Genomic DNA, 27,228 nt, shown 5'->3' on the forward strand with positions numbered 1-27,228 from the left:
CTGGAGCAAACAGATGTAATTAGTTTATTCAATTTAAATCGCATCCCAAAAAGCAACACTCCCTAATATAGACTAAATGTATCCCCCAACCAGCTTGTGTGCTGCTGTGTTATATGGTGTAACAGTAGTCTGCACTCTTTTTTTTTGAATGACTGCACAGTGCCTGTGAGCGAGCCAAACAGGGCAGGATGTATTCTCACAACAGAGGCCTCTACACATCTACATTTTAGTGGAAGGAAAACAGGGAGACAAGCGTTTCAGCTTACCAAGTAGCAGCTCTGTGCCAGCATTCAGACTTCTATATCTGAGCATAATAGGCTTGTCATCTAGAGTATTCCTCTCTCTCTCTCTCTGTGTTTTAAAGATCACCACTTTACCCCTGCAATGACTCTTAAATGACTGGATCCGACTGCAGTCTTGCTGTATGACACATTCCTACTACAGTGGCAAACATCGTTAGACGACGAGGCTTCACTGACCTAAAGATGTTAGCGATGGCAGACAGTCTTGAAACCGTTTTGCTAACAGCCCAACCTGTCAGCTCAGTATAAAAGATGAGACAGTAAAGAATCTTAAGTAGAAGAAGAGCAGGGACAAAAAAGTAAAGCAGTAGCTCTTTAAAGTGAGGTAAAGAGGGTTGACTGTTGCTTCCAGCTGCTTTGGGAGACTTTTCTTCTTTCTTCCCATAACACAATCTGCCTCCAAAAATCAATTAACCTTGGCTAATGGTAAAAACATGATGAAGAGTGCACCACGGGAATTGGCCTAGCCTGACCCTGGCTCTTTGTTTCGTCGACCTGCTGTGCATTTCCAAAGAGTTCCACCCAATGTGATCTGTCTGTGCTTGGCCTTTAACTTGGAGAAGTTAAGCACAGGCAACAACTCCAAGGAACCTGGCTGGATTATGGAAAGTAAAAGCTATATAGCCAAGAGATTCACTCTTTCACCATATATTCTACTACTTTCATCCTTGTTTTTCATGTACCAATGGGCATCCACTGTGTCACTTAATCTACACCTTTCAGTTAAAGAAAAAAAAAGTGGGCAATGTAATAAACGGTGCAGGTAATTACTTCTATACGGTAAAGTGGTCCAATAGTTAGAATAGCAAAGAACATTGATTTCAACTGAAGGTACAATGAGTTTGATTGATACAGTGTAATGTGATTTCACCACTATCAAAAAGTAGTACCAACACACATTAAAAAACTAGTCCTTATATGCCCAGCTCCACTCAAGCTATATTATGTTATGCAAGAAAGTTTTACCATATCCCCAGCCACTCCCCTTTCTGTCCCCAATTCTCCTCAACATCCACAACCTGGAACTGTATCCCCATGGTCCTGCAAGGGTGTGTGTTTTCCTGTAGTCCAATCAAGAAATCCGTCTGAAATTGCTCCAATGCAAGGGAGAGGGTGGAAATTATTCTTAATAATGACATAATCAGCAGAGCAGCCATCAAGCAGATAAATTGTCATGCGCATCGTGCTAAAATATCCAATTATCCTTTGTCCCACCGCTCTCTGTGTTGAAGTTGGAACTGCCAGAAAGCCAGTAGGTGGATCCCCGATTCCAACTGGTACAGTCCTGCTGGCAGGTTTGAAGTATAGACGCCCCCCATCCCCCCACCCCCCAAGAGAAGAGGGCTTAAACAGCCTGGTGCTTAGTGTACAGATCTAGATATGTAAATAGGTTCTATACAATAAAATTGTTTCTGATCCTCAAAAATAAATGGATGAAAAGTATCTGTGACATTTTTTCCTCAAAATGGTTCCATTGTGCATACAGGGTTTCTTGTTCTTTGAAATTGCCAGTCCTTCTTTTACTCTATTCAACAATTGTTTTTGATTTATCTTACATACTGTAGCCTCCATTTATGAAGCTAACACATGCCTAAATTGGTTTGCACCGCATCTACTCTGTGCCCCACAACAGAGTAATCTGCTGTGCGATGCCAAAGGAGAACAATTTTTTTCTTTCTTTTACAAAGTGCTCCACCCTTCTCACCTCCGAGACGGGCCTGATGCTCTGTTTTGCTTCCAGATAATTCTGTCAAGCAGTCATTTGTCAAAAGTTGCCCAAGGCCATTGTCGATAGAAAGAAAAAATAGTTTACTGTACCATGTTTTGCTGCAATATCAGAACAAAAATAATAATTAAAAAAATCCTCCTCCTTGTTTAAGCTTGTGAGGTCGTATTTATACTTTTTTCTTTTTTTTCTAAAAAAAAACATAATTTTTTTTTCCTCTCGTCCAAACCCCCAGAAATCCCTTGACTATATTCCCTCAGGTATTAACAGGGTGTTGTACAATCCCGGTGTAATTCCATGGGTGTCTGAAAAGTCAAGGCTGGCATTTGAGCTCCTGACATATCTGTGTTGTCAGCATGTCGGCCTTAAGTCTCTGCTGCAGCAGTGGCGTTAGCTTTTAGCCTCAGCCCTTAGAGTCCTGTCTGTGTGGGTGCATCCACAGGGCTATACCCGGGTGGTGGAGTGTGAGTGTGGGTGCGGATGGGGCAGTGTGTTATTCTGCCCGCTGCTGGGGAAGGTGTTGAAAGAGTGGAGGGAGGTGAGCCCCCCCATGGTGCTGGGGATCATGGTTATGGTGTTTGGCGTCATGAGCGGGATGTCATCCGGTGAGCGCCTCATTGCCAGAGTGTAGTCGGGCGGGCAGGCAGTCCTCAGCACCACGTCGTGCGGGTGCAGGGAGTCGCCCACTCCCCTGCAGTCCAGGTCTGAGTGCTGTTTCATCTGCAGGGACATGATCTCCTCCTCTTGAGTGTGAGCCAGGTCGTTGGCGGCGCTCCGCTGGGGGCTGCAGCGCCTGTGGACGTCATGCCGGCGTTTGTCCTTCTTGTAGTAAAGGGCTGCGAAGGCTAGTATGTTGAGGAAGAGAAGGGAAGCTCCTACAGCGATGGTCACCGACAGCTCAGTGGAGTAGTCCCGCTGGTCCACCAGGTGTGGCTGGTTGTGGCTGTCCTGGGTCTCGGTGGGGAAAGGACTCGGGTTAGGGCGCTTGGTCGCCAGAATCTTAGTCTTTGGGGTGCGATTGGTAGCCTCTGGTGAAGGGATCTGAAGACAAGAAGAAGAACAGGCACTATGTAATTGATTTTAAGAGTTTGAACCATGTTCAAGGATATAGTGTTTAGAGAAAGTTTTTCTTCACGTTAAAACACTTTTTGATTTATTTGAGAAGTAGATTCTCTGCACACTTCCAGTCCATTCTGGTCCAGTGTAGGTATTTAGTTAAAAAGCCAATCTTTGGTCTTTGTACCTTCATTATTGGAAATGTTGCGTGTTTGAGGGCCAATGTTTTTGGCCCTCAGGCACATTAGAATTTTGTCCTTAATGTTTGTGCATGTATAGAGCCATATGGTGGCTAGCTTAGCTCATCTCAAAGATAGGAATCGGGGGGGGGGAAAGCAGCAAGCATATCTCTGTCCAGACATGGAAAGTAACTTCCTATACAATCACGACTTGTCCTTTTTTGCTTTGTTTTCTGTTTGTGTATTGACTTGATTAACATTGGGCAGAGTGGGGCTGTTTGGCCTAAGCTCAAAGTCTTAATGCAAAGCTAATTACCTCCTTGCTCTAGCTCCATAGGTACTGGACACAATGGACACAGTTGTATCCATACTATGGTATGTAGTACTAGTCTCCTTTATGAATTTGATCAATTGAAAATTGGTGGTGTTGTTCCTCTGATGAGGACAATACAACATATCCAATATTTAGATTATGGCATACAAATCATGATTAATCAATTCAAATTTCAAAAGATCCAGCCATTAGCTGTACCTGCTAATCCTTAAGGGTTGACAGGGCGCTGGTGCTAATTCCGGTTGCTAATAGACTGGAGGTTGGCTACATCCTGGACAGGGTTGCCAACCCACACAGAAAGGGTCCAGCCAACACAACATTTAGCAATAGATTGGGCAGTCCAAATCTATTAAATCTAAATTTGTATTAATTGAAAACACCTGATGTGCTGCTTTGGGGATTAGAATGTTCGGAATCCCTATGACAACTGATAGTAAATGTGATGTATATTTTGACAGATGTGAATTTCCTCCTCACTATACTAAAAATATGAGCGTGTGTGGCTTAAAAGAAGCATTTGATCTTTTAGCACTTCAGTTTCAATCATGTCAATTATATCATGTCACACCACATAAGTAGGAGGCACCTGAGGGCAGGATGGACCAGAAAATCTATATTGCACTTTAAAATTCCTTTTTTTAAGTTTCTTGGGTCTACTTTAAAAGGTTATCTGTAAAGGGGACAACTCATGTATTTCATTTGTAGAAGTAGAACGATATTTATATGTGTGTGTATGTGTGTGTGTGTGTGTGTGTTTTAGTACCAACCTTGGTGGTGGTGGGGATGAGCTGCGTGACCTCGTTGAGGCTGTGTAGATGAGGAACCAGCTCCAACCACAAGTTGACCTGAGGAGAGAAAATATGAAGTGGGAGGGAGAATGAATGGAAACCATACATAAGGAGTATCTCGAGAGGAGCAGACTAAAATCCATGTGACATTACATTTGAATGACAATGTAGTCATTCTGAAAACCTGCATGCTAATAACTCAGCTTAATCTTAATGGTCAAGATGGTTGCTTTGAATTGAAGTAAAATAAGGCATTGAAATTTTGCCCCAAACATCAGATCAACAAAAGTTTCATCCCTATTTAGAGTTTGCCTGGACAATAATGCAAGAATAGCTACCCAAATCTACCAACTATATCTGCTATGGATCTGTCTGTTAACTATATGACTATAACTACAACATAAAGTGCATTTCCTAATATCTGACTGTACCTTGTTGGCACGATAGTGCTCTTTTACCCGGGGCTTCAGGCCAATGTGTAGGTAAAGCTGGTCTTTCTGGTTGTAGCGTGTCCAAGCCACTTCTTCAAAGCGATTGGGCTTGGTGTGGATGAACTTGGTGTCCTGGGGGACAGGCTGGTTTGGATCCCTGACAATAAGATATAAGGAGGAAATAGTTTCTAATGAAATAATTCACAGAGAAGGGGGATCTGCTGATGGTCTTTTGGCAGAACCATACACATGCACATTGCCTCCCATTAAAGATGCAGTACTCTCCTCGCCCAATCACAAATAGTTATGTCACTTTTTATTTGTTTAATTATAGGGCACAGGAAAGAAGTAAATTTAAAGGTGGAGTAGACCTTTTGGGACTGTCTGCTTATTAAAAATATGTGTAGCATCTCCCTCAGGCTAATCAGTGTAATTATGAAAATACTGGCATGCAGTGCAGATGCAGCCTCCAGGTTTTATCAAATATTAATCAACAGTTTCTAAAATATCACACCTGATAAAATCAAAAAAGGTCAAAAGTTGTATTACTGCTCACAGATGGTTGTTTTTCTAAAGATTCGGATTGAATGAAAAGGTCTTGAGATAACTAATAACCCCAGAAGTTTCCCTCATTTGAAGTTTTATTCAAATGCTAAATTTAAATTACCATGTTGTATTTTAAATTATGGATATCTTGTTGAGAGTGTACCTATTTATTTATGTAATTTTTACATAAAAAAGACTTCCAGCCAAGGAATATGTTTGGGTATAGAATAAATATGCAGTTCAACCATGGGGATAATTTCCATAAAGCATAAGCTTCAGTGGTTGGTTAAGACAGTTATTTTAGCGTTTTGTACCAAACGTTAGAATTGAGCCATAGTAAAAAAAAACACAAGAATGGAGTACACTGTAAATGAAGGTCTGTAACCCTTTATAAACCCCCTTATATTAAGTATAGTTTACTGAGCACATTCTGCATGACATCCTGTGCTGAAAAGCCACCCTTACATTTTATCTGGGTATAACAGAGCCAGCCATGTGAGCTATGGAGGCCCATTCAGACCCATCAAGAGCCCCATTGTCTGAGTGGCATACGGAGCCAGCCCAGAGCTCATCAGGAGTACGCTTAAGCATTCAAATTGGCGGCATAAATCTCCCAGGTACCCAGCTTTCTACGTCAATTTAGGGTTATATATGTAGATCATTAGTGCCTTTCTCTTCCCCTCAGGGCTACTGGGCAGTGCACTGAAAAAGCCAATGTCCCCCCATTACACTCTTGAAAAACAATTACCGGCATGACTATATGCTCTAAGGCAGTGTGTGACAGAAGGGGGAAAAAAGGATTTTAATTTTGAGAATGTCAGGCGACAACCATTAATTAAGAATGTATTTGAAGATATGTGGAGAGTAGAGGGTGCATAGCATACCAATTACACTATACAGTCCATAAAACATGATAGCACAACTCACTACTCCTGGTCATCAAATATATTGTAGGTTAATATTGAGGAAACACAATTACAATGAAGTGATCCATTAGTTCATGGCATTGTAATGGCAATTGCATGTACTATTAGACCAATTGCAGAACAAACGTCAACAACATTATTTGAATAACCCTGTGGCTGACCTTTATGCTGTGCTATGTTATGTTATGAATATAAACATACAGTAGCTTGTAAATCAAATAGATTGTTTGGACAATACCTTGTTTCAGTCAAAAGAAGTTAACAGCTTGGCAGAGGTCCTGCAGCAGGTAGTAATCAAACTTCTCTATCAGACCTATTTTAAAACCATGAATTTCTTAGTTTTACTGTGAGAGAAGACACTGTGTCAGTCCTTTAGCTTTTAATTAAATTTGATTTGGTGTGTGTCTCTGTGTGGGAGTAGGCTTAGGAGGACATGTAGGGAGGCCGTAGTGTTCCCTCACAGCAAGAAACTCTGAATTTAACAATTAGTTAAACATGCAGCAGTGCAAACCAACTTATTTAGACTTCGATGATCTGTAATAATTTCTCTTTTCATGGTAAATGGGCTGCACTTATACAGCACTTTTCTAGTCTTAACGACTACTCAAAGCACCATTCACCCCAATCACACATATTCATCCTTGGTGGCTGACACTGCCATACAAGGTGCCATCGGCTCACAATTCACTCTGGTGCATGATGCATGATGATAATTTCCCATTGTTTTGGGATCAATATCTATCTATCTATCTATCTATTTATCCAAGATGGCCTAGCATCAAGAGCAATCGGGGTTTAGTGTTCACTTCGACTTGGCCAGGATGGAACCACTGACCTTTCAATTGGTAGAAAACCGTTCAACCATCAGAACCGCACCCTTTCCCCCTTTTATCTTTAACTCTGCAGTTCCAGTCCCACTTAATAAAGTCTTTGTTATGCACATATATACTTAAACTGATTGGAAACCTGACAACCTATTCATAGCCATAGAAGAAATCTAGTTGGGAAAACCAGGTTTTTCTTATCCCCTAGCTCTATATCAGATCTCAGGTTTCTTAGATCTGATGAAGATTATATTTTTTGCCTTTTAATACCTTTATTTATGGGGCAGATTGAGTCAGGAAAGTGGGAGTGAGTGGGAGATGACATGCAGCAATGGTCGGAACCAAACCGCCGCAACAAGTACTAAGCCTCTGTGCATAGGGCGCAAGCTCAATCAAGTGAGCTAACCGGGCGCCCCAGAAACAAGGTTTCCCCTGCTACTTCATTTAATGCATACATCTGAATTGTCAAACAAATTTACAGTACATTTAAACTCTGCACTGTTCCAGGCCATGGGGAAAACACATAGAAAGTAAGTTGTATTGGCCCTTGGTAATGTCATCATACCCGGTTTTGGCAAAGTTTGTCCAGTAGGTCATGACCACGGCACTGAGCATTACGTCATTCTTGGAGAAGTTGCAGGGAAACAGCTCTGTTGGTCCAATCATCGGTAGGCCGAACACATAAGGGATCTCATCTCCATGTGCTGCATCTGCCCACGGTGGTACCTAATGCATAGCAGATACATCAGATCAGTATTATTACATGTGAAACAGACAGGACACTGAAACACATTATTTTTCATGCTGACACAGTGAATATTTGGACCATACACAGACAGATCCAAGAAGCTGGGGAAAACTTTTTTCAGAGAGAAAAGGGGAAATGAGAAAAGACTTTATTGTAATTTTGCTTACCACATCTGGCTCATTATTAATTAACTCATGACTAAAGGGGCAGATAGAAGAAGGTGGCTTTGGGCTGAATTTTAAAATTAAAAGGTGCTATGGGTAAGCCTTATAAACAAAAATTCTGTCATGTTTGTGGAAACTGACCCTATGAACGAGTAGAACTACATGAAGAAAGTAATTTAAAAAAAATCGGGCACCTCTGGCACCACCTACAGACTATAGTGTGATTTGCAAAAATCCACCGCTCCGTGTTCAGATGCACCAATCAGGTTTCCTCCCCCTTTCCCCCTCTTCACACGCACTCTATAGAGCTCAACAGTCCCGCCCTCCCTCCTAGAGACCTTGGGTACTGGATGTACATTTTTCGATTCATTTCTCCAATTGACGTCTGGCAAAATACGTATATGAAGAGTTTTAAAACATGCCTTAGGCTAACCAGCTACCATGTGACCCATAAACATACAACATATCATTGAAACAAACAGAAAATCCCCAAAAGTCAAAGGTACAAGACTGTACATATTTCATTATTCAAGCAAAGGAACTACTCATCCCATAAACCACCGCGCACCACTAAATAAAGGAAGCTAACGTTTGTTTAGCTAACTGCTAATTTGGCTAACCGCTAGCTGAGACAGCATGTAAGCTGCTGTTGAGCTCTATTGTGCACAGCTTTCCCTTATGGGGAGGGACATGTGTCTTGGGCACAGTGCTACAGTCTGCTTCACATTAAAATAAAATTCACAAAAACAACATGACATTACAAATTAAACATGTAGCACGTATATATTCAAAAAAGAAAGTGTGAAGATTTAATCACCACTTCTTACTTTCTTTTTAATCAGTGTAGCTGTTTATAAGCAAAAAAATGTTAGTTAGTTAGGAAGCAAAAACTAGTAAAACTTGTAATTTCAAGGACTGTAAACTAGTCACTTTTTTCAAGTCTTTTGAGGAAAGTTCTGTCTTTTTGTAAGGCAGTCTGCCTTCATATTGAGCAGCAATTAAGGTGTGTGATCTAAAACAATCAGTAGCAGATTTCTACCTAAATCTGACACAATAGAAGCCTATTCTGGCTGCCTGCTTTAAAATAATTATGGAAAAGTAAATTGTGTACAATGGTTCTGTTAGAACCAGGGACATGCACAGACATCTAATCTGGAAAAAAGGCCAGTTGACCTTTAGACAGTGGCTGCACTCAATGATTCTGGTTGAGATAACTAATGCTATGATTCGGCACCATAAATAATACTTATGTGTGTATGTACATATATATAGTACAAAGAACAATAACAACATGACTACTGCTAGTAAAAGTATTTTACTTAACTGGAAATTTTGATATACATAAAGTAATAACTAATTTGCAATGCCATACACGGCACAGACATACTTTACTGTGTATTTGTTATTAAATGAAACAAATAATACCTCATTAAAAAATGAGGTATTATCCTACTCCAACTTAAATAAAATGCTTCTGATAAAATAGGCCAACTTCACATTAAATATAGGATGGTTACTTGAAATTATCAAATGGTTCTTTCACAGCTGGCCTGCTGGCTGTTTTATTCAAGCTCAGTTGCAGATGTTTTAGCTGCTTCGTTGAGCTCTTTCTCTCTCTTCTTCATTTGTCTTTGTTGTGAAGGCATACTTAAGCACACAAACCTAGCATTAGGCTGGAATTATTTTATTTTTTAAATGCATATGCAAATTGGGACATGTAACATTTAAAAACAAAATAAGTCGCCTTTCACTTTTACTAACGTCACATCTGATTGTTGGTTGAAAAATCATTTAACATATTTCCTGCTTAACAACAACCTAGCATGATTCAAGAGCCCAGACATCTGAGCCTTTCTCTTCTCTACACAACGCACACTCACGTAACGTAGCTATGTTAGCCTGCTGCTGCTACAGCTGTCATTAGCTTTGGTTGATAAAGTAGCAGTTTACGTTACTATAGCTAAGCGTCATATTATTCAAAGCTCAGGTGGATTTTTTGGTTACTATTCAGCATTTGTCATAATCTTTAATAACTCACGTGAAGGCAAAAGGGCTTGGCTTTAACTCTTTCATTTGTGCCACACAAATTTAAACCGTCACGTGACTGGAGGCAGAGGGCATTGCTGAGGGCAAGATTGGATGATTTATTGTGATTTAATTTGATTTAACATAAGTAATGATTGGCGTATTATCGTAAGGTGTGTTCAAGCCAGGGAAATGAAAATTTAAGAGGTGATCAGTTTGCATATGAAGACAATAGGAAATGGATGCAAAAACATGTTTGCTCCTCATGGAGCAAACATGGACAAAGACATGCCAGCATGCTATGTAGGAAGATGACCATTCTTAATCCCGCCTACAAAGCTCTAGGGGAAACTTTCCAGTCAATGAGCTTCAAACTAAATTTGAATCGCCCAAATCAGAAATGTTGATGGTAATTCAGAGATCCGGAACCTGACTACTTGAAAACACCTTTAGAGTTGATACAGCATGAGTAACTGATATTAAAATGCAGCAATTTAATCACAAAAATTACGGTTTATATTATCTTTGTTTGATCTTAGATGACTTGATTAGATTAGATGATGCTTTGTATGTTTTTGTCGCTCTGAACAGGAACTGAAAGCTTTACCTTGCAAAACATAGAACAAACCAGCAGTTTTTTCTAACTCCATAAAGTAGATGTCCCATTACCCAGACAGCCAGCGACCCACCTGTTCAGTCTGACAGTGGTGGTAGAAGGCATAGAAATACGTCGGTGACCCAAAGCTGGAGTGCAGGTCAGCTGTGGCAACAGCCGGTGCCACCCACTGGTGATCGGTGAAAAGAGCCAGCAGTGTTTTCCGGCGGGTCTCCGGGTTGTGCCTGTCGGCCCAGTCTGTGTACATGAACTTGATGGTCTCTCGGAGGATGTCTTTACCTTCTGGGTAGCCATACAGGTCATCGACAAAGCTAGACACGGCGTAGTCAAAGTCGTTAGCCTGAACGCCGTTTTCGTTGTCCACGATAAGCTCCACGAATTTAAGGCCCTCGCCCTGGTTAACTCCCAGCATTATATCGTAGTTGAGGAACTCACCTTGAAAGAGATGGTGCAGGTTGTTAAAAAGCACAGATATATGGTAAGGTACATTGGTAGAAATTGCCTGCTCTTAAGTTAAGTAAAGTGATTTGATACCTTGCTCCATGAGTATTTGAGGGTCATCAGGTATAACATCTCCATCAATAACAGGTCCAAAGGCGATGTGGTAGCGAGCTGGCTGGATGTCTTGATCTACCAGCTCCTTGTAATGTTTTCTCTGAAGACACCCCACAAGCTCTACAGTGTCCTCCAAGTTACAGCCCACCTTACGGGCCAGCATCCGGGCGTACTTGGCTGGCTGAAAACTGACAGCCCAGCTGGACAGAGCTGTGCCACTCTGGGCGATGGCCCTCTGAAACAGTCCTGGAGACAAAAAACAGCAGAGTAGGAAACAAAGCAACACATTATAATTCTGGAACTCTTTCTTATAACCAGACCCAAATGGAGGCCTCAGATTTATTTTCAGTTTAGGTAATTTAGGCTAAATTTACATTGGTATTTGGTTATCCTAATATAAAAAGTGAAGAATGTCCTTTGCTAAGTTTACACCTCGCATTCCCCCTGCTGTGGCGTTTCAGAGCCCTTAAACTGGAGAAGTTTGAAAACACTTCTGACCCGTTGTTTGAAATCCTACAGCAGTCTATACTGCCGCAAACGGAGACCATTAGCAACACCAACACTGACGGCAATGTTTTGCTGCCTAATTGAGTCATGACGTCTCTTTCTCTGCAAATAAGCTACTAACGATACTGTGCATATACATGTTGCCTCCTGTTTACCCAGGGCACACTTAGTTTAAACAATTACTTTGTCTATTGAAGCTAAAAATCCTTTACCAGGACTGTGTTGTTGTGATTGACATCTTCCTGAGTCAACCGTTAGTGTTGTTGCACCTGTTAGGGCGGGACAAATGAAACATTTGTCATCCTTTGTGGTAAAAAGAATTTGTGACCTAAGAAATTCCCATCACATCTCCGGTCCACCTTCAACCTGAAAAGAGTCTAATCAGCCAGAATAACTGAAACACCTGTGTGGATTTTCAGAGGCAGAATGAAATCTGCATAATTTAGGGCACCGCATTCTGCAGAAAATTCTGCTGCTGCAGATTATGTGTGCCCCTGCTACAACATAAAAGAACATACAATTTGAAAGCATCCAAATCTGCACACAACAAAAATATATTATACTCTTTATGTACATGTATTCAGGCAACAACAATTATCAGATTTTGGAAACAACGGTTAAGGATCAGGTTACTTTCAAGCGTCTTTTTTTACAGTGCTGTGATCAGATAATGTTCCTACAATTTAATTTTCATTATATATGGATCCTGTCATCTAGATTAAGACTCAAATCTGCTCACACCAGAATATCTATTCAGAGAAATATCAAATAAAGAAGGTACAGGTTCAGACTGAAATGTTACCATTCTATCCTTGTGTTTTAATACAAACTAAGTAATACCACACTGCCAAACCCATAGAAAGTAGGATCTAGAGGATAACTCATTGTAGTAACCCAAGCCAGACAGCCAATAATCTAGCACTAATTGCGCTGCCCCTGGCGGTCACGAGACCCTCACTTTGCAGGTCATATTGGTCTCTAAGAGTCTTTTCACTAGCACCAAATTTGTATGAATCCAAGACTATAAATTAGATTAGATTCAACTTCATTGTCATTGCACAACTAGGGTAACCAGTACAACAAAATTCAGTTTTTATCTAACCAGTAGTGCAATCATTAAAGTGCCTTCACTTTATAGCATTGCTTAACAAAACACATATAACATAGAAGGCAATATACTGAATTATGAAAATACATTTAGCAAATAAAGTGCATAGAGTTTTGAGAAATCATAGACAGTCCATCCTCCAGATAATAGTAGAGACAGAATGCAGAATGATTATACATTGCATTGTTGAGGTGTATTAGTAAAGTGCATAGTGACCAAAAAGCTGTTTCTGACCCTGCTGGTGCAACTCCTAAGGCTCTTGTAACATCTCCCAGAAGGGAGAATGGAGAACAGTCCATGACTGGGGTGTGTGTGGTCCTCGATGATATTGAGTGCACGTTGCAGACATCGTGAGTGATGAAGGTAAGTAATGGCTGGAAGTGATTTGCCAATGATTTTTTGAGCAGCTTTCCTGTCAGCCATTGTGCAGTTCCCATACTACACAGTGAAGCAGTTAATGAGGATGCTCTTGACTGTGCAGCAATAGAAGCTATGGAGGATCTGAGGGAAGCGTCCAGTGACAGATTGAATATGTTGTTTAAGATCTTTGCACGCGCCCAGTGATGCCATCCGGGCCAGCTGCCTTCCATACCCTTATACGGGTTAGTCGTCAGGGGAAGGTGTAGTTTTGACAGGCGCAGTGTTGTTGTCCTGGTCGAACTTGTTAAGCTCATTAGCAAAGGAGGTACGGTGGTAGGGGGGTTGAGTTTGCTCTTCTGTAGACTGTGATGGCCTGTATCCCTTGCCACATAAGTCAGGGGCTGGAGTAATTGAAGTGCTCCTCAATCCGAAGTGTGTGTCTATGTTGGGCATTTTGTATTCCCCTTTTCAGGTTGGCCCTGGAAATAGGATTCTGAAAAGCAATGTTGCGGGCCTTTAGCAGTAGATAGATGTCCCTATTCATTCAAGACTTCCTATTGTGGTATATCTTGATATGCTTGTAAATTGTGACATCATTGACGCTCGTGTTGATGTATTCCAGAACAGAGGAGGTATATGTGTCAACATCCAGTTGGAAGTCAGAGGTGGCATTGGTGGCTAACAGACTCCACTCTGTCCACCGAAACCCAAGCTGTAGTGTGTCCTCACTGTGGGTTGCACCCAGCGGATGAGGGGGGAGAGATGGTCAGATTGAACTGGGTAGGGGAGTGGTTAGGGCCTCGGGGATGTTTGTGTACACCTTGTCCAAGATTCGGTCCCCTCTGGTCGGGCAGAAGATATGTAGAACTTGGGGAGTACAGAGTTCAGGTTTGAATGATTGAAACCCCCTGCAGCAATAAGTGGCACTTCTGGGTGTGCAGTTTGCTGTTTGCTAATGGCACCATGTAGTTCTTTCATTGCCTGCTTAGCATTGGCATCAGGGGGTACATAAACGGCCATGAAAACAGTATATGTGAATTCTCTGGGTAAATAATAAATGCAACATTTAGACCATACAATAGAGTGTGGTTTAGACCTACTCTATCTGTCAAGTTTCCTGTATCTTCAGTTATTATTTGAGTGATGTTTGCTAAAAACTACAGTGCATACTTGTTTTAGGGATTTACAAAGCCTTTTATTTTTTTAAATACAAGTTTTTACGTCCCATTTTTTTTTTTTTAGTTTGGGTCTGAGAGCCACATTCCTTTCTTATTTTTTAATGTGGTTAGTTGAAAAAAGAAGAAATAACACTAGCCTTGTGACACACAGACCCAACAGCCGACCGTTGGCAAAAAAGGCAGTCGGACTGACCAGCCTCCCTGAGTTGGTCAAAAAAGTTCCTTGGGACACTCCAAAGCAACGTCGATTTAAGTTCTGCATGTGCGCGACTGTTAGCATATAGCTACTATAGTTAGCAGTGGATACTTATAGAATAGAACAGCCCTTTCTACAGTCAAATTAACTTAATACTACATGAACATGACTGTTTAGGTGTAATTTGACCTATAATTGAGGAGAATTCAACAAAGCTGATGACATTTTACTGCCGTAAGCATGCAGCTATGTACATGGGACAATGCCAAAACCTCCACAGTAGCGTAGTAAAAAAAAAAAACACTCCTGTCCTACCAATCATAGCAGGCTGATTTAGAGTTGTGTCACCTTAAGTCAAGAGAGATTAAAAATTGTTAAAATCAGAACGTTCAGAACAGCTGGAAATCTGAACGTTTTAGCTCACAGGGTTTCTAAAATACCTTTAATTCATTATTTGACATTTTAGCCACATTTAACATGAAAATCCAACACATGTTAACATGTTCTAGTAGAAACCTAAAATACAAGTATAATTACTACTACTTTAGCCTGCATGTGGCCAAAACAAGAATAAACTTTGTTGAGTTTCCTCTGCACCAAGCACTCACATGGACACACACCACTGAGGTGCACATACAATACTGCATGCATACCTAAATATGCATGAAGATACCATGTAAATTCTGCTGGTGACTTGAGATTGTTACCTTTGGTAGAGTTGCTCCAGCGGTTGCCCTCGGAGTAGTGAGACAGTGTTAGCAAGTTGACACAGGAAGCTCCAGCCCCTGAGCCAAACACAGTGATACGTAACGGGTCACCGCCAAAGGCTGCAATGTTCTCACTGATCCAACGCAGAGCCTGGATCTGGTCCAGCAAACCGTAATTCCCTTTGGCTGCCTGGTCACCTGTACTCAGGAATCCTGCAAGAGATGACAAAAAACAGAGGAGATGTTAGTCATATTCTTCTTTTTTGAACTCTTTAACTGCTGCTCTCCTGGCTCCACTACATGGACATAACAATGGCAAATGGTTTTTCCTTCACTTTTAATGACATTTTGAACATGTTTAGAGGCTAAAAACACGTTTGAAATTTGCCCTGTTTAAGCCTGTTGGGTGTTAACTGTAGCAAGAGGATAAAACGGTGTAGACAGCACCGATTGGTTTCATTTTTCTCTCTACTGACAGCACTACAAATTTACAAACAGCAGAGCTACGTGTTGAAATCGACCGGAGTTCTCCTTTAAGCAGAAGGATTCAATAGTACTTCACCCACTGACATGTGTATATAAAAAGCAATGAGAAGAGGAATTCCCTCCTTTAAAAAAAATGCATCCATTACATACAGTGTGTGCTATTTGATTACTCAATAAGACATGGCACTGGTTAAAGAGGATGTATACTGGTATAACCAAAAACTTCCTCAAATGAACACATTTTTACTAAATTATTTCTTTTGAGAAATGGGAAATTATTCTATAAAAAATCCCTACATGAGTTGACATAGAAATAAACAAGTTCAAAGCAAAGGATTGATTTTAAATAAAAAAAGTACAATAATAGCTATTGCAAGCAAACTCTTCAATGAAATTAATGATTAGTTGTTACAAAGTAACCTTGGTGAGAAAGACAAGAGATGAATTGTGACGGGACAGGACAGAAGAAGGGAGTTAATGTGTGTGGTCTCTGTGATGTTGTTAGTATGAAAGTGCTCTGTGACTATGTCATTGTCAGAAGCAGTAGACCATGAGTTATTGTTTTTTTTCCATTGTCATAACTAGGTCCACTTGAATAGAGAATTGACAATCAAATAGGTAAGAAGGAAAACACAAACATGACTTGATATGGATATTTAGATATAAATCCACTATGTGAAATTATTTTACCTTTCAAACATTTATTTTCACACGGATTATTTTAAGATGTATAGGTTCACAGGGAATTGTCTCTCATGAAATGAGACCACCAGGGACACATTTTTCCACTAATTTACTTTTTGATTTCCATGATTAAAATAAAATAAACAACAATCTACTTTTGGATTATCCAAGCACAACTTCCAGTAGATAACGAGGCATATTTCTCACGTTTACAAGAAAAACCAACAAGCCTGGCTGTTTGCAAATTTGCTGCAATAAAACAAGAGTTATTGCCCTGTAGTGTGGATACGCTAAATATAACACAGGCAGGCTCATTTTGGAGAGAGACGTGTCTAAATCTATGATCCAGCCTCAAATAGAATTAACAGTAGGATGTTGATGAGATAGAGTCATGTGTCATGAAAACCGCTCTTTGTTCAGAGAAAAATGGATTTGTTTTCTCAAAGCAAAGAGAAAAGAAAAGGATTAAATGAATATACGGTAGAAAATGAACAACATTCATAGTCCTCTCAGTTGGCCCAAGCAAATCAGAAAATCAGCCAAAAATAAGTTTGCATGAAGAAAAACAATAATGAGGTTTCTTCAATAGATCAGTGTCAGCCTTTATTGCCCTAACTCTGCATCTAAACCTTTACATATAGCCTATCCTTATGAAGTCCTTACAAGGGCCCATAAAATCACAGCAGCAACCTGTTTCCACCCCTCTTTGGGGTTAGCTATCCATGCTAAAAGTTGCCTTTAGCGACGGAACACTTAATATAACTTTTGATGCTCTGGGTTGGGACGTACTGACTGAGAAGCCGCACAAGAAAAGGACAGTTAGGTTTAGGAAAAGATCATGGGTGGTTATAAAATGTATGTTTCTGCGACACGCGGAACCGTCTCTTGGGTGAAAGTCCTGTGTTGTTTAACCCATCCACCACCCAAACCACCCTCCTACTACTCGCTACATCATCTTCCATAGCCGTGCTCGTGCTGCTGATCTGCCCGTTGCTTTTCATACATTCACTGAAGGGTGCTCTTTGCCTTGTATCTGATGCTAAGAGCCACTGCTTCAGTGTCTGTATTTTACGAGTTAGGAGTGAGAACGGGTCGTCGATCTCTACCCCTATACCCAATCTATTTCCCCCCTCCCATAAAACCTCTCAGGTACTCCTGCTCAATGCGGTTGCATAAATCTAGTGCAAGTGTATACCCACAGGGGAGCTCTGGTCTTTCAGAGCAATTTCATGTCCAACGCTGCCGCACCACTGACATCACCACCACCACCACCATCACCACCTCCCTCCGATTTCCATTCTAAAAGCATATCCTGCTACAGGCATCAAGGGACACCCCCACACCCACTCACCAACCCTCACATACTGTACATTGCTCACATACTTCCTCCCCTGTCTTTTTTCATATTCTTATTCTCACCATTGTCCTACTCTGTGGCTAAATGGAGTGCTCTTATGAGCCAGTGTCAGTCAACACTACAGTTCATTTCCACAAGGATGAATTCAGGCCGCATGTAATCAGGAATGATGTCATCACTGCTCTATGAAAAAATGCCTTGAGTGTAAGCCCCAACCATATAGATTAATATAAATCTAATGAGATGTATCTATGAAAAAGCAATATGTGTGTGTGTGGGCGCAGGTACAAACATATTCAGTTATGATGTCATCAGCACACAAGTCGCATCCTGCTGTACAAGCTCTCTCTCCTCTCTCTCTCTCACATGTGCTTCACACATATACACATGCACTACTTTGTGGAGACTCCCTCACAGACAAATACATTACATTTGCATCCACACACATGCAAACACACACTCACAGAAATCTCACTGACAGTAGCAGACAGGCACGTCCCTCGTCTGACTATTTAATTGAGTTCATTCCTTTTTATTCCATTTGCCCCGGCTTATTTATTTATTTATTTGTGTGTTTCTTGATCAAAGCCTAATCGTGTGGAAGCAACAGCAGCCATCTACAAGAAAGATTATAATTGATTCAATTTAGCTGCAGTGCAGGGATGGTCTGGCAATCACAAAGAGCGAGGCAGGAAGAATGATTAGTTCACCAACAGTGTTGGGGCAGCTGGGCAGTATTATCCCGCTCTCCCTTCCTCTTTGACACACACACACACAAACACACACAGCACACACACACATGATTTGGAATATCTGAAGACCTAACACTGATTATTTTTTTACTCACGTTCTTCTCTTGTCTTGGTCAATTAGTCCTCATAAGGAAACCAATTGATTAACGCACACACACATGCAATAGCACAGAGCAGTGGCTGCAGGTCAGGGTGCATGCATTCTGCTCTGTTAGCCTCCGTAATGCAGCAATGTAGAATAGATGAATTACAGATTTTCTGACAATTGGTTCTTAGTGAGTAGATGTAATGCATTTGAATGATTAGAAGATTGTGTGTGTGGTATTAAAACTGCAGCAAAGCAATGGAGATGTGCATTGCTACACTTCTACTTTTTTTCAATTATATTATGCAAAGAGAGAAAAACCTTAATTTGTAGGGATTTGTTATTGTTATTTTTTAAGATTAAGACTGGGCATTTGCAGGCCTTTATTAACAGGACTGATAAAGAAATGAAAGAGGAGAGAGCGGAGGGGGGAGAGAGAGGCCCATTGCATCGAGGATCAAACTTCTATATATGGGCGCCAACTCTACCAACTGGGCTAACCAGGCGCCCATGGATTTATTCAACTTTATAATAACAGTATGCAATATGAGTACATTAGTACCACAGTCAAGTCAAGTGTAAGTGAAAGGTACAAAAAAATATAAATACACATTAAACAAAAGATTGACAATGGAGTTAGCCTATGGTGCAGAATTCAATGTTAGAAATTTGGAACAAGGGCAGTCAGCTTCACTGACGTACACTGTGGAACTATAATGTTTCTAGATGGTTAAAAAAAAGGCTGCCAGATTTTAAAGAATGTAGCTGATGATCCACAAAACGTGTGTTTAATTTTTTCTAGCCTACGAATATGGAGAGCATCTCTGATCCAGGACTCAAATGGGGGAGAAGAAGGGGACGTCCAGCAAAGCACAATCAATCGTCCAGCCAGTAACATTAGGCAGTTTGTTTTTAGACCACTTTGGGATTACTACAATTTATCTTGTTATCTGACCCTTATATTGGAGGCACTGACTGATGGGACGGAGCAGTATTTTTAAAAAAAAAGTTAAAAATATACTAAATAGGAACAGGTTAAAGAAGGTAAAACAAAAAAAAGAACAATAGATATTAAGAGAACTTCAGAGCTTTCTTTGAATGAACTACCTTAACATGCCACTTCAGTTTCTCAATGCATGGTATTTACTGTATTAAATGCTTTCAAGTTTTTGGCGACGTGCTGTGAATGTTCAGTTTTATTAGCCGTTCAGCTTCTATGAAGCCAGGCACCCTCCATTTTCCTACTCTGCGTTGGATAGATCACACATGTCTATGTCTAAGGTTTGGCTAAAAGCCACCGTCCGTGATCACTGAGACTGTGATACAGCAGCTCGGCCTCTAAGCTCCCTGGGATGACAATATTAAGGTGAACCCTGATCCAGAAATCCAGCTTTTATCCCCACTATCTCAGTCGAACCAGAGAGGGAACGCCAGACGAATAGAAAAATGGGATTTTTGAAATACTTTATACCATTTTTTCTCTGCACACATCTTTTTTTCCACAGCCATGGTCCATATACAATAATCCTCTCTATGTTCTCCCTCTCTTTCACTATCCGTCTTTTTGACTCTTCGTGTCAAGACAGACAGAATAAGAAAGTGCAGCAGAAGAAAAAGTGATGGCAAAAACATTACTGAAGCAGGTATACTGACATTACAGTCAGTAAAATCGAAAGCAAATTCAGAAAGCAAAATGAAAGGGGAAGATGGTGTGGAAGATAAAGCGACAGAGTTGGACAATGCTGGATGAACAAGCACACAGAGAACAAGTGGGGCTGGAGGAGACAAAGCAAGACAGATAAAGAGGAAATAAAAGGAAAAGAAAAAAAAAAACTTCATGACTGAAAAGAAATTGGCGGACGGCTGTTGTCCAAATAATGGAAGTGTATTTCTGTTTCAGCCACTGTAGAAAAATAGACTCAGGAGACAGATCACAGTGTTAAACTGTGTTAAACAGCCCATTTATTTGAACTTAAATGTGTTATGTTATAACTATACAATGCCTATATACTGCCACAAAGTATAATGGGAGTTTGTCAAATGTTATTCCTTCTATGTATCCTGTAATATTGGAATTAAAACTTGTGATAGGTGAAAAAATATTCTGAAAGAGCACAAATAAAAAAGAAAGAGTCAGAGGTATCTCTAGTCCAAGAAGGGGATTTAAACTGAAACCACATACTTTTTTCTAATCTTATCAGTCATGTAGGTGCTTAAACTTGACTAAACGGTGACGGTATGTCACCTTTTAACCTTTTTGGTGGGTGATCTTATCTGTCACATAGGCCTAATGGTGATCGGCTTACGCACAATATCATACTAATGAGAATACTTTGCTTATTTCACATCCAGCACTTACGGAGAAACATTATTATTTGTTTGGAGTCCTGCTAATGGCCACCTGATAAATGTTAGTTCAAGATTCCCACATTTAACTCCATCGTCGGTTTCTACCAACTGCTAATAAAAAAAATTGCTAGTCGCTAACTGTGTCTTGCTAACTGTGTCTCCCTGCTGTTTGAGGCTGAGAGGTTGTTTTTAGTTATTTCTTTTTTTTAAATGAGTTAAGCAATGTATGAAAGTGTGTGATGTTTAATATAAAATACTGTGTTCACACCAAGTCCTCCAAGGTTTTTTATACCTTCTAATACAACCTACAGGAGCGTTATGTAAATCAGCGCCCAAAGCGGTTGTAGGAAAAATGTAATTAAAAAAGTCACTGAAACAATAACAGTTTGGTTATGTTTAGGCAACAAAACTACTTAAGTTTAAAAAATCATCATGATTTGGGTTAAAATCAGACGCAATTCTAGCTACTACCAATAAAAGTAAACTCGCCATTTACCTAGAATTTCAAACAGGACATGAACCCTGGTCACCTGGATGAAAGTCTTATGTTTCTTTGACCCATCCAACACCCCAACCTGTCTCCTTGTGCAAAATTTGGCACTCTTATGCTTTATTTCCTTACTTCTTGCTTTGCTTACACCATAATTACCATGGCCACTAGTGGGATCTGCCACTATAAATTAAAACACATGGCCGTAATAGCTGCTTGAACCAACAACTTATGTGGGCGTTTTACAGGGGAGGACTGTCTTGCTCACACCATGACCTCCCTATCGACAGTACACTCCTCCCACTCTTTCTTGCCCTACAGTCTGTGATTATCTGCTTAAAACAAATGGTGCAAACAGCAGCTCTAAATATTTACAGTGCCTCATCGGCGCTCCATCTATATCTGCTCCCTCCATACAACAACTCAGGATACAACGGCACGCCAAGGGCAAGCAGCTGGGGAATATGCTGATGAGGCACAAAAGTATTTTTCACTGAATATAATGAATACAGAGCTACGGGATATTCACTCATTCAACCTTTATTTAGACAGCACTGGGGGGACAAACGCAGAGAAAACTCTAATTTTAAGGTGTGTCCTGTTTGGATTGTGACAGTTATAAAGTGGAGATTGAGAGTCTATGTAAAGTATGTAAAGTAACATGAATAAATGAAATATGTGACAAACAAACACATACACATATAGTTATCTGTGGTCCCTTCCCCACAAGCGACTTGTTTCCATAGTATGCATCATATCAATGAGGGTAGCTTTAAGAGCCAGACATTTCCCCTTAGGAGTTGATGGAGACAGAAACAAAGCTTAAATATCAGATTCACATATAAAGACCAATGCCATCAACACAATTCCAAATGCCAATGTTGTTTTATTTACTGGATGTGTAAATTGGCAACAGTTGGAAAAAAGGTTTGCCCAAAAGTATCATTGTAAAGATAGTGTTTTGCTATCCCCAAGTGGTAAAAAAATCTGTTATTGCTGGAGAGAAGAAAATATCACCATTCAACCTTTAACACAGGACAGATACACAAACTGTTCTTATATGGACAAAGGACAAGTGACAATTCCCAGAGACTTCCAAAAAAAATGTGTCATCCACACGTACACACCAGTGAAAAGGTAAAATGTCTGACTCCTTTTATCTTTGTAATCCACAAACCAATGCAGTGAACAAAGACAGCCGATGTGCATATGTGAGTGTATACATTAGCATTTGAAAGGCACTTATCTGCAGTAAGTAAACCGCCGCCACAGAAGTTAAATGTCCATTTAAATAATACAACCAGAGAAAGAAAGATAAGACCCCAGCACACACCTATGGAGAGTGGCAAATGTGTGTGTGTGTGTGTGTGTGTGTGTGTGTGTGTGTGTGTGTGTGTGTGTGTGTGTGTGTGTGCTAAAGGTATTCATTAAGCTATCAGATCCTCACCATTCATATTCTTTGCAGCTGACAGTGGGCAAAGAAATAAACGGCTGTATGCTGTGTGCTAAAGAGAAAGTCATCGGGAATAATACTACAGAATATGACAAGATAGATAGATAGATAGATAGATAGATGGATAGATGGATAGATAAATAGGTAGATAGATAGATAGATAGATTCTTAATTCATCCCGAAGGAAATCTTAGGCATCCAGTAGCAAGACAACCATAACAAAACAGACACACACATACATAAGAATAAAAATAAAATTCACTCACAGAAATTCAATGACCATGATAAGGTACTATGGTAAACAACTTCCGCTTCATTGTCCATCAAGACTCCTCTCTAGTCCCCTCCCCCCTCCCTCCCTCCCTTCCTCATTGCCTCCTCCTGCAAATCAAATTACACTGTCAACTTCAAAAATGAAATGAGCCGCTGTTCATATTTCCTGTTCTGCACAAACACAAACATATGTTAATTTGTGCCGCTGCCCTAACAGATTTGCCTGTTAGGGCAAGCTGGTATAGATTACCTCCTTCTGCCGGGTTGAAGGCAGTAAGGGACTGGGGAGGATTTCTCTGTTTGGGTGTGAATGTGATTAAACTGTTACTCAAGCTGCAGCCTTGTGGACTGAATACATAATAGTCTGTAATTAATAAAGTGCAACAAAATGATTTGGTCTTGACTGTCGCCATATTGTCTAGTGTTTTACTCCAGAATGCAATAACACTGATATCTGACAATAAATATGAAATTCAAGACTGAATGACAACCAAACTACTTGACAAATGGGCAAATGACTGAATGGTAATAAGCAATTACATGCTGTGCTTAAAATGGCTTTTTGTTGCTAACACATGAGGAAAGATAAATTAACATTTGTGAGTTAACAATTTTCAAAACACTCATTAATGCGGTAAGGGGCATATGAACTATTGGGCAAACATATGGAGCAGCCCATCCACACCCAGAAAACGACCATTATGCAAGAAGCTCAACCCGGCTAGGCACTGTCACGTCCTTCTATGCCCTGCTACGCCCTGCAGTGCCCTGCTACGACTACTACAACTACTATTACTAGTGACTAGTCTTAGCTCCATTACATTTATTGTGCCTATATACGCCACTGTTACTGCCTACCAAGAGCCTGGGTCTGTCTGAGGTTTCTCCCTGAATGGAAGTTTCCTCATCACTTGAGGTTTCTGCCTAAAAAAAAGAAGATTTTCCTTGCCACTGTTGCACTAAATGATTGGTCTTTGCCGAATACTACTTACTGGAATTGTTGGATCTTCGTAAATCATAGAGTGTGGTCTAGAACTACCCTGTTAAGTTTCTTGAGAGTCTCTTGATGATTTGATACTACAATTAAAACTGAATTAAATTGAATCATCTCACAATTATGTTTTTTTGTTCCGTGGCAACCTCTTGTGGCAGGAGTATTTATCACGGAGTGAAGTGACAAAGTAAAAGAATGCCAAATTCCATGTGAGGAGGTACGTTAGGGTGGTGGAAGGGTAAAACTAGTTGGGCCTGTGTACCATTTGAAACCAAAAGTCAACTGTTATGTTGAAATTAACCGATTTAACCGTTTACTTAGTCTGTGATGCAATGACGTACGTGACATCGTTGAATACCACTCTCACAGTTTTGGAATGCTTCATACATTACATTTCCTTATAGTGGTTTAGCATGTCTTAACCACATTTATCACAAAACCCCTATCATTTACATTTTTACTAACCATTCTCCAAAGCATAACGTTTTTTCCATGTTCCCAATTGATCCACCTTCCTTACCTTACCTTCCTTACCAATAGAAAATGTCTACTTCCCAGCTGGATAGGTATTAAAAAACTGCATACATTATGACTTACAGTGGCTTTATTTTGCACATTCACTTTCTTACTTGAGTACATTGAGATATCCGCACAGGCTTGATACTGTGGCTTGAACTGTACCTCATTTGTACATTGCTAGGACACTTTAGACAAAGTTGTCTTCCAAATAAATGGAGATGTAAATGAGAGCACTTGTTTATTTCCAAGATGTGGACAACTCTTGGGTTGCCAGGTTGCATTGGAAATATAGTGTGGAATCCGTTAAAAACGTGAACTGTCTTATCTGGCAGCTTTGCCCATCTGTCAAAAACAGAGGAGACTAATCCTTTATTGTTTTTTTATGCTGTATTGTATTACTTTGAGCATTGGGGAAATTACTAAAGCCTCTTCCAGACACAACAATATTGGGTCATGCTGGCATGTGACCCATGTCATTGTAGGTTGAACTGAAAGGTCTCACAGTAATTATTCCAATGTATAGTACATATACAGTACACAATACAACAGTAAAACTTTAAAAAATAAAATAAAATGCACACACATGTTATTGACAACTGATTACATTGTGCTCTAAGGAAAAGAACCCAATGTAAGAACACTTTGTCATTTTGATTACGTATGTGTGGAAGAGGACAATGAAAGTACAACGACGCAGCTTGAAAATAAGCAATTGCAAGAAAAGTATAAGAATGGAAGTGTGTGTGTGTGTGTGTGTGTGTGTGTCTGTGTGTGTGTGTGTGTGTGTGTGTGTGTGTATGTGCATGTATTGAGCCATGATGTGAATGGTTAAGCAGTTTCCTTTCTTAGCACTGGAACATTATTAGCATATAAGGAGGACTGCATCCCGTGGAGCGACGGAAAAACAAAACAAATGGAGAGAAAGCAAGACATTTTAGTAAGACAGCAGAGAGAGAGATTGAGAAAGAACGAGGAGTGTGAGAGGTATGATGACAATGTGAGAAAAGAAGTGTGGGAGGTGCCGAGAGAGTGAAGGAAAAAAAGGGAGGCAAGAAGGAAGAGGGCACTCGGAATGGAAAGTGGCATTACAGAAAAACATGAAACCTGCATATGAAGTGAAGTCAAAGATAGCTCTGACACGTTCACTCCTGTAGATGGGTAATAAAATAAAGATGGAGGCACAAAGATGGACAGAGGCCGAGATAAAAGAAAAATGCAGTTGGTGGAGATGAGAGAACCACTATTTGTTCTCACGCATAACATATGGGTGACTGTGGCTCAGAGTGTAGAGAGACCGGTCAACAACTGTTCGACCCTGGCCTCCTCTAGCCAAATGTCAATATCCTTGAGCATAACATTGAACCCCAAGTGTCTCCCTTAGATGCTGTGGCTGTGTTCACTGTTCTTAATGCTTATGTTGCTCCCTTAGATGCTGTGGCTGTGTTCACTGCTCTTAATGCTTATGATGGTTTAAGCTATATGGATACTCCACAAAAACGCCATATGTCCCTTTTGTCTCTTTTTACCTTCCACTTTCTGTGTGTTGGAATTTTAAACTCCTGTCAATTTCTGAGGACTATGGTTAACTGCTGTTAGCTGCAGGGTAAACCCGGAATGCTAGCTAGACTATCTGTCCAATCAGAATTTTTTCTTGCATGACCAAAACAACCTTTAAATGTACACGTTCCACCAAACAAGTTCCTTCCCGAGGCTATTTTGCAGAGGCACCGTGGCCCTGTCTGGCGCTTAGCGCCACCCAAGAGGATTGTGATTGGTTTAAAGAAATGCCAATAAACCAGAGCAAGTTTTTCTCCCATCTTGGAATGTTGTGTGGACTAGCTAAACCCTCCTCTGCAGCGTTGTGGAGGAAGGTCTGGCAATACAATACTAAGGATGGGTTAAATGCAGAGATTGAATTTCACTACATGAACATACGATTGTATGTGACCAATCATAAAGTTTCTTGATATAATAAGGTGATGTATGATAAGGTGTTTACTTAATACATGTTTTACTTTGTAACAGTAGTAGTGTAATCGTAGCACAAGTAGAAAAGAGCAATGCAGTCACAGAACTGACTCAGTAACATAGCATCCTGACATTTTTTAAACACTAACCACTTTTTTTTTAAATGCTAAAAATATTAGGTATTGTCTCAAAGTGTAGTCAGTTCCTATCCTAATGTATTCCCATCAGCACTGGTTTTCAAAACCCCATATAGGTCAGACTCTAAGAGCATGTTGCTAAAATCTTGAGGTGAGGTGGCTTTCAGATATGCGTGTCTTTTATAAGAGCAGCATAAGCCGCTTAGTGCTTTTATAGGGAAGGCACTCAGATGGATTCAGAGCCAAAGAGCTGTGCATCACCATCCCCTCTGCTCTGCCGCCGCAGAGACGAGAGGAGATTCAACATGTTATCCATGTTATCTTATATGAGCTGAATGGGGAACTCCAGGACAAGGTGGAAAAAAGAGAGAGATGAATGAAGAAAGAAAGAGAGAAAACCCTAGT

The 27,228-nt window shown here is 40.3% G+C and overlaps 1 protein-coding gene across 1 annotated transcript in view; it reads right to left on the reverse strand.

The window, feature by feature from the left end:
- Nucleotides 1–979: 979 nt before the first annotated feature.
- nlgn1 (neuroligin 1) overlaps nt 980–27,228 on the reverse strand; it is a 323,328-nt gene continuing 297,079 nt past the window's right edge. The window contains exons 4-10 of the mRNA XM_034881515.1: nt 15,277–15,489; nt 11,200–11,466; nt 10,739–11,100; nt 7,678–7,838; nt 4,817–4,973; nt 4,365–4,442; nt 980–3,069 (exon numbers count right to left, since the gene is read on the reverse strand). Of these exons, the coding sequence (XP_034737406.1) occupies nt 2,473–3,069; nt 4,365–4,442; nt 4,817–4,973; nt 7,678–7,838; nt 10,739–11,100; nt 11,200–11,466; nt 15,277–15,489 (1,835 nt within the window). The 3' untranslated portion in view covers nt 980–2,472. The remainder of the gene's footprint in view (nt 3,070–4,364; nt 4,443–4,816; nt 4,974–7,677; nt 7,839–10,738; nt 11,101–11,199; nt 11,467–15,276; nt 15,490–27,228) is intronic.

Source organism: Etheostoma cragini, chromosome 9, assembly GCF_013103735.1.
Source record: "Etheostoma cragini isolate CJK2018 chromosome 9, CSU_Ecrag_1.0, whole genome shotgun sequence".
Classification (NCBI taxonomy): Eukaryota; Metazoa; Chordata; class Actinopteri; order Perciformes; family Percidae; genus Etheostoma; species Etheostoma cragini.